The sequence below is a fragment of the Spinacia oleracea genome, chromosome 2 (genome assembly GCF_020520425.1).
Source record: "Spinacia oleracea cultivar Varoflay chromosome 2, BTI_SOV_V1, whole genome shotgun sequence".
Taxonomy (NCBI): Eukaryota; Viridiplantae; Streptophyta; class Magnoliopsida; order Caryophyllales; family Amaranthaceae; genus Spinacia; species Spinacia oleracea.
Window position 1 is genome coordinate 9,436,168 of NC_079488.1, and position 14,924 is coordinate 9,451,091.

A 14,924-nucleotide genomic window follows, 5' to 3' on the forward strand; every position below is an offset into this window, starting at 1 on the left:
TTATATTATGGGTCACCGGTATGGACCGGAAAATTCCGAATTTCGACCGGAACAGACCTGAAAACCAGAATGGTATATTTTCAAGGACCAAGGATCGGACCAGAATCTATTGGTCTGGTCCGGTCCATTTTCGATCCTGTTCAATTTCCGGTCCATACTGAACCGTGCACGCTACCAACTACTATTCTGGGAAAACTTCGAAATAACTTAACTGTAGACATACGTACCTAACTAAGCTGATTAATCTATGTTAAATATTTAATTGTTTGATGGGGATTTTATATTTTCTAAACTAAAAAAAGGTGGCATACTTAGTTAAGTGGAGAAAGGAAATGAAAAAAAAAAGATAAAGATAAAAAGATTCAAACCAAAAGGACAAATCAAAACCAAGGTAGGCATGCACAAACTATGAGAACACATAATATTAGTACTATAAAAGTAGACACCAATTCATCCCCAAACAAACAACCAAAAACTCACAACAACACCAAAATGAGTTTATGGTCAACTCTGTTAAATTCCAAATCATACACACTCAATTTCGATGGATCACACAACAATCAAGCAAACAAATCAGGAGCAGGCTGTGTAATATGGGACAACCAATCAGGAGACTTCGTCATTGCAGCATCTTACAACCTTACTGATTCCTACCCAGATTACTGCAACGTCGCCATTGCTGAAGCTGTTGCTCTTCGAAACGGGTTACAGTTAGCCCGTGACCGCAACCTTAACGTCACTGTCATTGAAGGGGATAGTACGGAGGTTATTGATCATGTTTTGGGCCGAAGTCGAAGGCCTCCGTCTACGCCGCCGTTAAACGGGATTATTCGACAGATTGTTGGGATGGTGAATCGGGTTTCTCAGAAGGTTGTGATTGTTGATCGGGAAGCTAATCAAGTTGCGGATAAGTTGGCGTATTTGGGATGTAATAAGGTTGAAGATGGTGGTTATAATGTTTTTATGAACTTTACTAGTCTTCCTCTTCAGGTAATTAATTAATTCTCCCTCTTCTTACTTACATGCTGAATGAATTGCTGATTACTCTTTTTGATAATTTTACGATTTTGTTTACCAAAATGATTACAATATGTTTAAAATCTATTTCTCAAACTAGCTAAAATTTATTTATCGAGATGACTATTAAAAAAGATTAACCTGTTCATTGGTTTTAAGTAAAACTCAAACCGGGAGTATTTTAAAATCAAAAGAGTAGCTACTTTGGAAAATACAATTTAAAATAGTCATTTTGTTAAATAAAATTTGAACTAGCTAGTTTGGTAAAAGATTCCAACACTTCGTCTATGACTTATGATGTGCTCGTAGACTAGAAGTGATAATTTGCAGGTTTGGACGGGTCGGGTAACAGATAGGAATTGAGCTTATTTTTTCTATTGTCCAACGAGCCTAAAATTAAATCTATTTTCCAAACTAACTCAAATTTATTTACCAAAATGACTATTTAAATATATAAATAAATCGGTTCATAGGTTTAAAGAAAAACTCAATCTGGTTCATTGGTTTTTTTTTTATTTAAAGTCAAAAGAGTAGCTATTATGGAGTACAATTTAAAACTAGGCATTTTGGGTATCTAATTTGGTAAAAGATCTCAAAACTTTGTCTATGATTTATAATGTGCTCGTAGACTGGTAATCATTTGCGGACTTGAACGGGTAGCATATCGGGACTGAGCTTTTTTCTTCTTTTTTTTTCCAACGGGCCAATGGGAAAATCAAACTCTTTTAACGGGCTTGACTTCTTATCCATACCTGCTTATTAAATGAGCCTTTTTTAAACATTGCTCGTTATATTTGTTTGGGTCAGAAATGTTCACCCGTAATTTTCACTAACCAATACTTCGTATGAAATTATATAGCTAAGTGGGGTTTGTTAAATCTGTTTTCATGTCTGTATTTATAATATTAAGTTTTGATGGAGTAATTTTTACGCCTGATTCGAGTCTTCTCCATGGGATTGTAAAAAACCGAATGGAATAATTTTTAGTGACGAAGATATTAATAATTGTCAAATTAACCCGAGAACAATGGCCCGACCCGCATCACATATTTTTAACCAACTAACAGAAAATCTAAACAAATATTGAAGTTAGCCGATATGTGGGTGCAGCATTGACCTTTTTTTATCGGAAAAGGTAAGATGAAGGACACTATTGCACTGGTACCTTGCATATGTATTTCGATGGATACAAACTTGGCACTAAGAATTAAGGGTACCTAGGGTCAGGCTGAATATCGGGCCGAACTCATGAACCATGGGCCTGAATGAGCCCAGCCCACACCAAATCGCTTTTGCATCGGGCCGAGTCGAAAACTTTTAACTTGGGGCCCATGTCGGATTGGGTCGGGCTCTTCGTGTCTGAGCCTAAATTTATTAAATTTAACGTGTTGGGCCAGGTCGTGTGATGCCTTATTGTATTTTTTACAAAAAAATACGGCACATGTCCCACGACTTCTGCCCATGCCAGGCCGTGCTTGTTTGTGCCGGTCGGCCTTGGACTGGCCCGGTCCACAACCATATATCTTTATCTTTAGGTACACAAGGCCCATTGGCCTAACATGTAGGCCTATAATTAAGGCCCGGGCCATGCCCAGTTCTAAATGAAACTAAAAAACCATGAGTAATGTCTTGTACGTAGTAATCCCTCTGTATTTATTTAAGGGATATACTTGTCTTTTCCGGCCGTATTTATTTAAGATACACATTTGACATTTTTAGTAACTTATCAACCCCACTATCTAATTAAATAATCTATCTACACCCCACTCTCACCCCATCCCCCTAAAATGACATGGTCTCCGCTTGTTTTACTTATTAAAATATATAACCAATCTCACTTATTTTATTACTTTATTTCATTCAATTCTTCTTTTTAATAGCCGTGTCCGATCAAGTGTATCTCTTAAATAAATACGGAGGGGAGTATGTAATTCTATGCTTCAATTTTAACCAATTCTGTGCTCATCCAATGCTAACAGGTGGCTGATCTAATAAGGAAGCAGAAGCGGAACCCATTTAGCAGCAGAACAGAAAAGAATGATGGAGAGGGTAGTAGCGTGGTCGAAAAGATCGGTATGGCCGGGGCAGCAGTCGCTGGAGTAGCAATGTTAGCATGGGGCGTATCAAATATCATGTTTGGCGAAAGCTCTTCTAATCATCATCAACAACAGCAACAACAACAACAACAACAACAACAACAACAACAACAACAAGAAGCAAAGAACAAAGCAAAAGTACCTCAAATGTTGGCCAGGTTTAAAAGCCCGGAAAAGATTGAACATTTCATCCTTCATTACAGTGGATCCGACATCAATCAGCTCCAAAACGGAGGTGCAGGCTGCATAATCAGAAACGGTCAAGGAAAATTTGTAACAGCAGAAACCTACAACCTTGATCACCTCTTCACCGGGCCGGGTCAGCCCGGTCAATACAATGTGGCTATAGGAGAAGCAATAGGTTGGAGAAATGGGTTGAGGTTAGCCAAAGCCAAAAATATTAGACTTTCTCTCATTATAGGTGACAATAAGGAGGTTATTGACCGTGTTCGTGGCCTCGAGAGGAGAGCCCCGAAAGTGGCTTTGTTAAATGAGATTATCGGCGAGATTCGAGAGGGACTAATTGAGCTACGCATTGATCCTATGAACCAGGTCAGACTCATTGGAAGAGAGGATAACAAAGTTGCTAATGAGTTGGCTTTTAGGGGGTCTAAACTCGGGTATGGACAAGAGAGTTGTTATGCTAGTGGTGAAGTTCTTCCTTTTAAGCTGGCCCATTTAATCACGCAAGAGGAAATAGATTGGCCTGATTTCGTCATCTGATCTGGTATGATCTTGTCTGGTTTTGTGTGGTGCGTACGTGTGTGTATCTGGGGCTCATCAATGGTACAACATAGTGTACGATGAAAGTTACCCGTGTATCTTGCCTTGTAAGGTTGCCCAGTCTATTCATCAACATAGAATCATATTAATGTACTGGCAACTTCAATTTAATTACTAGGTCATTTATGATTATGTTATGGGTTATTTGTGAGAATGTTGTGAACTTGTTGTCAAAGCATAAACAAAACTGGTTTCCTTTACGCATATTCCATAGTCCGTATTAAAGATGACTATGGGTCGGGTTGAGCCCATGGGTCTGAATTAGTCCTACCCACAGCCAAACAAATTTGCATCGGGTCGGGTCTTGTCCTTGTGCCTAAATCTAATTTTACTAAATTTAACGTGCTTTGTCATACCGATTCGGGTCATATCGTGTATCATCGTGCTTTTCCAAAAAATGCGGCTCCACCCCGGCCCACAACTTCATGCACATGTCGTGCTATGCTTTTTTCATGCTTGGTCGGGCTGGCGCACAACCCATCTTTACTCCGTATTAGCTAAGTCCTTAAATTCGCGAATCGTAATGATGGAGTTAGTTACCACGACAAACATCCCTAGGGAAGATATAAAATAAACGAATACTACCATATTTTCTATTTACCTCGGTGAGAATTTCATGGTTACCGGTTGAAAGTACACTATTAACGTGACAATTTAATCAAACAAAGAGAATATATACTTGTATAATCGATTAAAATTACTCCAATATCAAAGAACCTTGATTATTTAAAAGACCAATTGGTAAAGTAAAGAAATTAGTCAAAAGCAGAGTAAAGTTTTCCACTGATTATTATGGATTAATTTTAATTGGTCACTTTAACAATGCTAGGCAGTACTTTGGTGAACAAGTTTTCTTGGGAAAGTTTCCTTCTTCCTATTTTCATGATTCCAAATGATCGGAAAATCATTAATTTGTTGAAACATCATCAAACTCACTAAAAAAGAGAATGAAAGACAATAAATATACCATTTCAACCAATAGAAAAACATAGTGTACAAGATGCTTTGTACACTAGGTATACATGCAATAGGATCCCAAATGACCGTTTGAAACTTTTGAAAGGATCAAAGGAGGCTAGATTAAACCAATTATAATAAATGATTTTGATTCACTTGTATTTTACTTATGACTCATTCGGTAACAAAAGAATCTTCATTGATTAACCTCTCTATTGTTCGGAGTATTTTGACCTGCGATTTTGTTTTACGGAGTATCTCTTTTGAGAGTTTAGGTTGTTTTCAATTTGGCTCACTAGTGAAACTTTTTATGTGGTGTTGTGAGACAGACTTAGTTCTTTTTCTTTCTTTTTTTGTTGAGGGGAGAGAAGTTAGGTCCCCAACTATAATCAATTGAATAAAATCAAAAGTTCTCTCAAAATTACAATAAATCGATAACGATATACTCCCTCCGTCCCTTAATACTCGCATCGTTTTGACTGGACACGCATGCCGATGCACAACTTTGACCACCAATATCTTTAACTACATATTATAAAAACTTATAAAATTTTAATATTTTGAAAATATATATTAAGATGAAGCCAACAATATATTATATACTAATATTAGTTTTCATATACTAGAAATAAAATAGGGTCAAAGTGAATTATGTGAATAGTGCAAAAAGTCAAAACGGTGCGAGTATTAAGGGACAGAGGGAGTAGAAGAGAGTATGTACAAGTGTCAACTTTCATTCTCAGCGATCAAAGTTTTGCCAAAGTTTATATGATTTAATTTGATATGTATTTGTTGAGTTTTGACTCCATTAATCCCCGAATAACTTTTGAATGATGAACTAATTTTAGAAAATAAATAAATCTAATATATATATATATATAAAGGGGAGTTTTTTGGAGAGATTTCGGAGTGCCGCATAGGATGGTCATGTCATTAAGTGTAATTTAAAATAAATATTAAATAAAGATAAAAATGAAAATGAAATTTTGAGATAATTTAGAATCTGTTTAGCAATCTGATAAGTCCAACAAACAAAAAAATACAAATTAGCAAAATAACAAAAAGATAAAAAGATAAAAATTTGGAACAAAACAAAAAGATAAAAATTTGGAAATAAACAAACGATAAAAATTACCAATGAAGATTAATTATTGGTAATTTTTATCATTTGTCGCAGGTCAACCCTACCTCCCCCAATTCTTTTTTTTATGATCTACTGTATATGACTATATATAAACCATGAAGATGAATTACTAATTGTTCGCATGTCAACTCTACCTCCCCAAACACTACGACATATAAGATCAAAGAGGGCGAAAAATATCGCCCTCTTTGATTTAAATATCGCAGGGCGATTTTTATATCGCCCTCCCATCGCCCTGTTAGGCTCGTTGTATTAGCTTAGCAGGGCAAGTAATATTTTTCGCCCTCTTTGATTGAAATCAAAGAGGGCAATATGCTTCGCCCTCTTTGATTCAAATCAGAGAGGACGACTTTTTTCCGCCCTCTTTGATTGAAATCATGGAGGACGACTTTTTTTGCCCTCTTTGATTATTTCAAGGAAGTCATTCTATTTTCGCCCTTACTGATTGGAATCAAGAAGGGCAGTCTATTTCGCCCTCTTTGATTGTATCTAGGGACACCTGTTTTTGCGCCCTCTATTTTGCTTTTTTATTTCTATTTTTTTATAGGCTAGCCAATACAGCAAATAAATTAACCTACATGGGATTCGAACCCACATCTTTGCGCATTTGCACAATGCTCTTCCAGTTGAGCTAATAGGTTAGTGCTACTTATATATTTAGATCTCCGATTCCAAAATGAGGAGATAAACATGCGAGCTAGTTGTCCTTGTTCCGACGATAGAGCTTTAAAGTACTAGTAAATACTATCTTAACCAACTAGATACTGCTATCTAACCCTATATACTTTGTCATCTGAAATCAAAGCTCAAGAGGCATGTACCTTTTTTAAGTTGATGCATTCATGTACCTTTTTTACAGATATCTCATATGAAATTGCAAGACACGTACAGGTTGTCTGGATTCATTCCTGGTGCCATGTAGAGATTGCCTAGAATCCATTCCTTGTGCTGACCTGAGCTAACAAAATATTTGCAAAACCAAATTATATTTTACTCCATTGAATATATCATATCCAAATAAGGCTATTATGCAAAACTGCCACATTTAAAAATAAACATGAAACACTTTGAACAGACACAATGTCCCAAACAACATATAACTATGCTGAAGCTGAAACTGAAACTGAAACTGAAACTAAGCAATAAAATACCAGAACATATGCACATAAAAATGTATCGTGAAAGACTTTTAACAGAAATATGTAACTCGTCAGATTGCTTGCCACAGCTCAAGAAATTAGCCAGGGAAACAGGTAGCTTAATGAAATGAAAAAGAAGGATACCTATATGCAGTGACAAGGTCAGAGGAGAACAAGGTGTATAAAAGACCTGCTTCAGAAAGATCAAAAATATAATGAATCTAGAGTGATTAAACACTCTCTGTAGCAGAAAAGAGAAAAAGACCATGTAAGAGAGCAAGCTTACTACCTTAGTGGTGACTTGCCTTTTGGTACGAACAACAATAACCTAACTCTAACCTCATAATAGTGTAATAGGGAAAGGTAGGGTCGATCCCACTTAAAATTGGATTTATCAAACTATTTCTAATGAAAGTTAGAAACCCCTGTTTTGAGATTTTATGAACTAGCTAACTTAAGTACTAACTGGAAAATAAAATAGTAAATAAAAGACTAAGAAACAAATAATTAATAGAAATAAAATAAAATAGGGATTGAGAATTATATTTTGGCATTGAAATATTAACTGATCATAATATGCCCTCTAATCATCATCAGTGAGCTTGCGAACAGCACACACAACCAAAACCTTTTCGGTATTAGCCAATTGATGATTGTGAAGGTTTATGAGACCAAAAGGCGAAAAACCCATAACCATGATTACATCATAATGAAAGGTACCTTCAGTTGACACTATTGAACAGAAATTCTTGGCAATGCAAATATCCATATAACATCTAAAAACTAACCTAAATTGTGAAAGATATTTTTTTATACCTGCAGAACTTATACGAGAAAGCCAAACATTAATCTACATTTCTACTTTTAGCCATCTAAAAGAAACTAAACAGCAACCATGATTTCAATATAAATGTAAAATGTAAAACTGATAAATTAATTACTATACCCAACAGCACGAAGAGACAGGCGTTCAGCTTGTTCAAACTCAGCAATGTATTACTAGTTTGTCTGCGGACAAGAATCTCACCTCTGTCAACAACCGTATTTGGTGAACATGGTCCTTGCCAGGAAACAAAGGTCTTATGTTCATGAGCTCCATGAATATGCAGCCCACAGACCACAAGGACAAACTAACAATATCATTATTATATAATCATATTCATACATAATACGAAGTACAACTTTTCTGCCTATTAGTCAGTTACCAATTTATCACATCTCATGCATAAACTCCACAATAATATAAGAACTACATACATAGACTTAAACGGAATAGGCAACATACAAGGACGAATAAACATTCAAAAGTCCAACTGTATTTGCACATTACAGAGAAAAAAACACTAGGAATTAGAGAAAGAACTACACTATAACTCTAATCTCACATCAAGTAATCAGAGAATATAAAGAAAATCCAAATCAACAACAAAATTACAACATATGAATCAAATTAATATAATAACACAAATAAATTTCAATGATTAAATCACAAACGGCATAGATATAAAATTATAGAAAATAAAAAAATCGAAAAACTTTGAATTATGTCAATTCTGCAAAATTTGAATGTTCAACATCAATTGGCATGAATATGCTGCAGAAATCAAATTCAAAAAGTACGATCGAGGCCTAGTACCTGAAATTGAAGGTTGATCTGAAAGGAACGAGTAACTCCAACACAGACCTCAAATTGTAAGATTCCATAGATCTGCAAACCAAAACCCTAAAATTAACCAAAAACAGCAAATTAACAGGGATTTTAGTATTGAGTTTTCAGTAAACTCAACAAATTATATAGACGAACATATATTGAGTCTAATTAACAAATTGTGGTTCCATAAGAAATCAATAATTCACAAACATCAAAAGAACAGGCAAAACCACAAACATCGCTAATTCAAAATAATACGAATTACAAATCTGCTTCTTATGGTAAACAAATCAATTACAATTTAAATGAAAAATAACATTAATTAAGAAAATAATTCGAATCTTATCACTAAAATACAGTAACATGAGATGATAAATACGGAGTAATGAACTAGTAATTCAAATGCCAGCAAAAAAACGCGAAGAAGTTGAGCAAATATGATACCAGACGAACTTCGGATATGAAGCAAATATGTGCGATTGGACCAAATTTCAAGCAAGCTCAACCAAATTTCAAGCGAACTCAATCAAATTTCAGTCGAACTCAACCAAAACGCATAAAATTAGGGTTTATGACCAGAGAAATTGAAGATGGAGAGGGAGAGAGAAAGCTAAACTGAATATTTAAGGGAGAGAAAGAGAAATTGAGAAGAGAAAGCTAAATTGAAGATTTAGGGAGAGAACAAGCTAACTGAAGATTGGAGTTTTCATTTTGGTATTCTCAGAAAGAAAATTTGGGTGAAGTTTGGTATTCGGAGTTTGCAGTTTCAAGGAGTTGGGGATGCTATTTTTTTTTTAAAAAAATGATCAAAGAGGGCGAAATTTGAGAAGTCGCCCTCTTTAATGTAAATCAAAGAAGGCAAAGAATACTTTCGCCCTCTTTGTTTTTACCAACCAAGGCAATGTTTGTTTGCCATATTTGATTTGTTCTATTAGGACGATTTAGTAGTTGCCTTTCTTTTTATAAAAAAATCGCCCTGGTTGTTTCTAATTCTTGTAGTGAAACTCTATGTTTATTTAGTTTATATATATGTGTAGTATATATTTCATGTTTTGTTGAATGAATTTGTTTTGTTCAAAGTAAGTTGAGTTAATATCACGTTCATTTTCTCCACAGTTAATGATCATTGTTCATTGTGTATTGTAATGTGTTCGTTGATTGAGAGTCGTGGCTAGAGACTCAAAGCGGGAGGTAATATTTGCAGCGCAACCAGAAGAATGTGTGTCCTGCTACAAGCCTACAACCAATTATACTCTTTTTTAACAAATTTAAATTTTAGTACTAGGAATTTTTTCTATACCAATATATTACCTCCATTGAGCCATAATACCAAGGGTTTTGTTGAAGAATTATGCGGAGACTCCACAAAGTAGTAGAATAGTGTTTTAGGGGCAGCTTCATCCAACGTTACATATCCACTATATTGGTCAAAATCTACCCCAGTCTCCATGATATTTTACTATGTATGATAAATTTTATATTTATCTTTTGCATCAAAAATTTTATATTATATCATCCAATTACAAAAATTATACGATAAAAGTTTAACGAATTATATTTGTGGTTAAAAAGCTAACATTAAAGATAAATATCCCCCATCTCGGTCTCCCCCGGCCTCTACAAAAATTAATAATAAAAAAATAATAAATTCAAAGATTAACATAAAAAAGCAAAAATATAAAGATAGATTTGTTGTAATATTTAATTAGAAGTCTAGCTTAAGTCATCTATATCCTGTTATGCGGAGTACTTATTATGGTTGAATATATAAAAAAAAACAATCATTATCCCGTATTATTTGAATCGTATTATTTAAATTTGTTATTTTCTAAATATAAACCATATAATATTGGGCTTCAAATAAACCAATAAAAAAATTGGATTACAATAATAAAACATAGAAAATGCAATTAAATTAACCCGTGCAATGCACGAGCTTCAAATCTAGTAAATAAATAAATAAGAGTATATTTTATAATCATGATCGAACGATTTCCTACAATATTGTTTAAAGATAAAATAATTCCCAAAATATTCCAACTTTCTAACTTATTTTCCTCCATACCGTCCACGTCAGCATGAAAGAAAGAAAAATAATTTTTTTTCCCGGTTCAGCTTAGAACCGCCAATTAAAATGACAGTTTTGTTTTAAAACAAACCGCCATTTGAATTGGCGGTTCAATGGTATAAACCACTAACTCAAATGACGGTTTGCTTTATAACAAAAAACGCACGGTTTTTGTTGTGTTATGTTAACCGCTACCTGAAATGGCTGTTCATTAAATACATAAGCCGCTATTTCAAATATCGGTTTATCCCTTTAAACTGATGTTTCAGATATCGGTTTATTGTAGATTTTATAAATAAAAAAAAAAATAAACCGGACGTTCTTACTATATAGACACTAGAGTAGAAAATAAGTTAAAAAAAATAGCGTATTTTAAAAATTTAGGAATCTGCAAGTGTTAATGAAGGAAATTGCTGATCACCGATTAATTAAAGTCCAAAGACAAGAGGAGCTCTCACTCTCACTCACTCACTGAAAAACGAGCAAAAAAAGCCCCTCCAAAGACGAAATGCTCTGTGCAACAACTCGCCCACTATTCAACTCACCAGCCACCCACTTCACCACGCGCCACCCTCTCCTCCGCCGCTATTCTCCCTCCTGCACCACTCGAATCACAATGTCCTCCACCCCTTCACCATCAACCATCGAACACATTGTCCTCTTCAACGTAAAACCCACCGCAGACGCCACCCAACTCTCCGCCATGGTCAACGGTCTAAACGGCCTTAACACCCTCCCAATGGTCCTCTACCTCACCGCCGGAAAACTCCACCGCGACCGCTCATCCTCTCTCTCCTTCACCCACATGCTTCACAGCAGGTACCGCACAAAAGAAGATCTAGCCAACTACTCCGCCCACCAGGATCATCTCTCCGTCGTCCGAAGCAGCGTTTTGCCTATCTGCGACGATTTATTGGCCGTAGATTGGGTGGCGGGGAATCTCGAGGGTCCGATTGGGGTTAAACCCGGTTCCGCCATGAGGCTTCAGCTTGTCAAGCTTAAGGAAGGGTTAGAAGAGACAAAAAAGAGGGAAGTATTTGATGTGATTAGTGGATTGAAGGAGAAAACGAGCGGAATTGAGCAATTAACTTATGGGGAGAACTTTTCGCCGGCGAGAGCGAAAGGGTTTGAGATTTGTTCAATTGGGGTTTTTGGTGGGATTAAGGAATTGGATTCTTTGGAATCGGATTCTGAAATTGCTAAAGAGAAAGACAAGGTTAGGGATTCTATTGATTCTCTTGTCATTGTTGATTATGTTGTTCCACCTTCGCCTTCAAATCTTTGATTCATCATTGTAGATTTTTCTGTAATGGGATGAGTTGCATTTTGATCATGTTTCCTTCAAATGCACTGGATAAATAACATTGTGATCGTGTTGTTCTGCATTCAAATCAATGTGCTAGTCTTTGATTCATGATCATACAATTGCATTTTGATGATGTATCTTCAATTTCAAATGCACTGAATAAATAACATTGTGATCGTGTTGTTCCACATTCAAATCAATGTGCTAGTCTTTGATTCGTGATCATTGTTTTCTATACTGGATGAGTTGCATTTTGATCATATTGACTTCAAATGCACTGAATTATTAACACTTTAATTATGTTCTTCTGCCTTCAAATAAATTGACTAGTATTTGATTCATGCTCACTGTTTGCTGCTGTAATGGATGAAATACATTTTGTTAATGTTGCCTTCAAATGTAACGAATTGTTAACACTTTGATTATGTTGTTCCGCCTTCGAATAAATCGGCTAGTCTTTGATTCATTCTCATTGTTTGCTTTAATGGATAACTTGATAAGTAACATTTTGATCAAGGATTACCAGTGCCCTTATATTGATGATATTTGAATTTTATGCAATTCTTTATGGGAAGTTTGATTTTCTCAACGGATTTTCGTGTTAAAGGAGTGAATTTGTGGGGGTTTATTCAGATTTGATAATCAGCATATTTGTGCCTACTGTTGGGAACTATGATATTAAATTGTTTGTGCAATTGACATATTTGTAGGAGTTTAAAGGCTTAAATCTTACAATGAGTTTGTATAGGGAGTGTCAATGTTGGGTTTTAGAGGATTAATTGTTATTGGTGTTGTGCGGTTTAGTGGATTAATTGTTATTGGTTTGAATCGTTTGGCATATCTACCCTGCGTGCAGCATCTTGGATTGTGACTTGTGGTGTGGCTAATGACAACTTGTGTAGGATTTAAGGAAATGACCGTTGCTTAATCAAATTAGGTGCTGGATTAACTTGCATGAACACCATTCCATGTTTTGCATATTTTATCCTGCTAAATTCAACATGTGTGCTTATTTTATTCATAGAATAGCGGAGAAGAGTGTTTCTTAAGTGAGCTAAAATAATGCCTTATCTGGAGCCATATGTAGTAGATGATAAGCTTTAAAGCTGAAAAACGTGGATCATGTGGGAAATTTGGAAAACGATATGTTCTTCTGACCGTTAGAAATTTCGAATTTGAAAGGATTGTTTGACAACTATGACAAACCTCTAAACCTTGAAATTTATGCCACGGAAAGATCCTTACTTTGAGGTTTCTGAAAGTGGTTTTGGTATCTCAGTAATGGCAAGTATCCGAGAGTGGATGAAAAGATAAAATTACACTTATCATCCTGAAAAAATGATGCATTGTGGCTGTCCCTTTAATCTTCCCCGTTACAAGAATTTTCTATCTAGGAATAAAGATGGCCGTGGGCCGGGCTTCGGGTCCTTGGCCTAAACAGGCCGTGCCAACTCTGCATCGTGCCGGACTGAAAGTTCAAAACAGGGCCTAGGCCCGCGGGCAGTCGAGTCGGGCAGCCATATCTAAGTCTAATTTTACTAAATTTAACGTGCTTTGTCGTGCCATTTCCAAATAAGTGCGGCCCACCGCCCACGACTTTGTGCTCGTGCCGAAACGTGCTTTTTTTGTGCCGGTGTTGTGTCGGGCCAGGTCGGGTCTTGGAACGGCCCGGACCACGGCCATCTTTATCGACTAGGAGACTAGGGCATTAGCTGAAAGAGAAAATAAAAGATTAAAACGCTAATCACCCTTTTTATTATTTGTCTTAATCATTTGGAGAGGATGCAGTATTGCCATTTGCTTCATTTTGCTTCCATCTAGGGCCCTAAGAAGCATCAAGTTGGTTGAATGACTAACACCATTCGATATATATATTTTGTCTAATGCTGTTGTTTTTGTATCGGCATTTACCTTTATACCTTTTCTTCCAATATGCGCATCACTATCATATAGTACATCAACATCATATGGGAAGAAGTTGCTGCCAAGAAAGATTGTTACTTTTGTAAGTTGTAGTCTGCTATCTACTGTTGGTTTTTTGTGAACCCTTTGGTGTTTCTGAAGGAGGCTGTTTGTCTGTTTGGGGTAGAGGACCGCGGTGTGTGCGTGGTTGTTTGTTTGTCAATAGAAGCTTTTATATCACTAGATTCATTATTGTTGCTTTTGTTTTGTTTTTTTTTTTGTTTTCTCGGAGTAATTGTATTATTTGTATGCAAGATGTTCATTTAGCTTCTTGTGACAATTGCAAGTAGGTATGGGCATGGGCCGGATCTGGCCAGTATTTTTTAGGCGGACCCAGATCCGTCCCAGATTCATTGGGCCTGAAAAATTCAAACCCATACCCAGATCCAATGGGGCTAATGGGTCTCGGGTCAAAAATGGGTCTAGTATTATTTTTAACATTTTTGTCTTAGAAAATTTTCCCACGCCATTAATTTAACTGTTATTTACCATCACATATTCACATTCGATACATAAAATATCACAATTCGCAAATTAGTGCCAAAATACTAATGCATGCATGTATCTAATTAGACTATTTCTAATTTCTAATAATTGATCGGGTTTGGGTCTGAGAATATTGGACCCTGACCTTGACCCGATTTTAAACACATTGATCCAGATCCGTCCCAGATCCATTGGGTCTCAAATAATTAGACTCAGACCCTTAAAAATGGGTCGGGCTTGGGCCGGGTCCTGGACCCATGCCCATCCCTAATTGCAAGTATACATGGCATCAGTCAAGAAATTTTAGGTCTTGTT

General features: G+C 35.9%; 2 protein-coding genes across 2 annotated transcripts; both read left to right on the top strand.

Moving 5' to 3' along the window:
* The first annotated feature begins 402 nt into the window (after nucleotides 1–402).
* Nucleotides 403–4,096, top strand: LOC110797923 (uncharacterized). Its single transcript, XM_022003060.2, has 2 exons — nucleotides 403–990; nucleotides 2,997–4,096. The coding sequence occupies exons 1-2, from the start codon at nucleotides 409–411 to the stop codon at nucleotides 3,834–3,836; spliced, it is 1,422 nt and encodes a 473-aa protein (XP_021858752.2). The 5' UTR covers nucleotides 403–408; the 3' UTR covers nucleotides 3,837–4,096.
* Nucleotides 4,097–11,265: 7,169 nt separating this feature from the next.
* Nucleotides 11,266–12,361, top strand: LOC110797924 (stress-response A/B barrel domain-containing protein UP3). Its single transcript, XM_022003061.2, has one exon. The coding sequence runs from the start codon at nucleotides 11,364–11,366 to the stop codon at nucleotides 12,138–12,140; it is 777 nt and encodes a 258-aa protein (XP_021858753.2). The 5' UTR covers nucleotides 11,266–11,363; the 3' UTR covers nucleotides 12,141–12,361.
* Nucleotides 12,362–14,924: the final 2,563 nt, after the last annotated feature.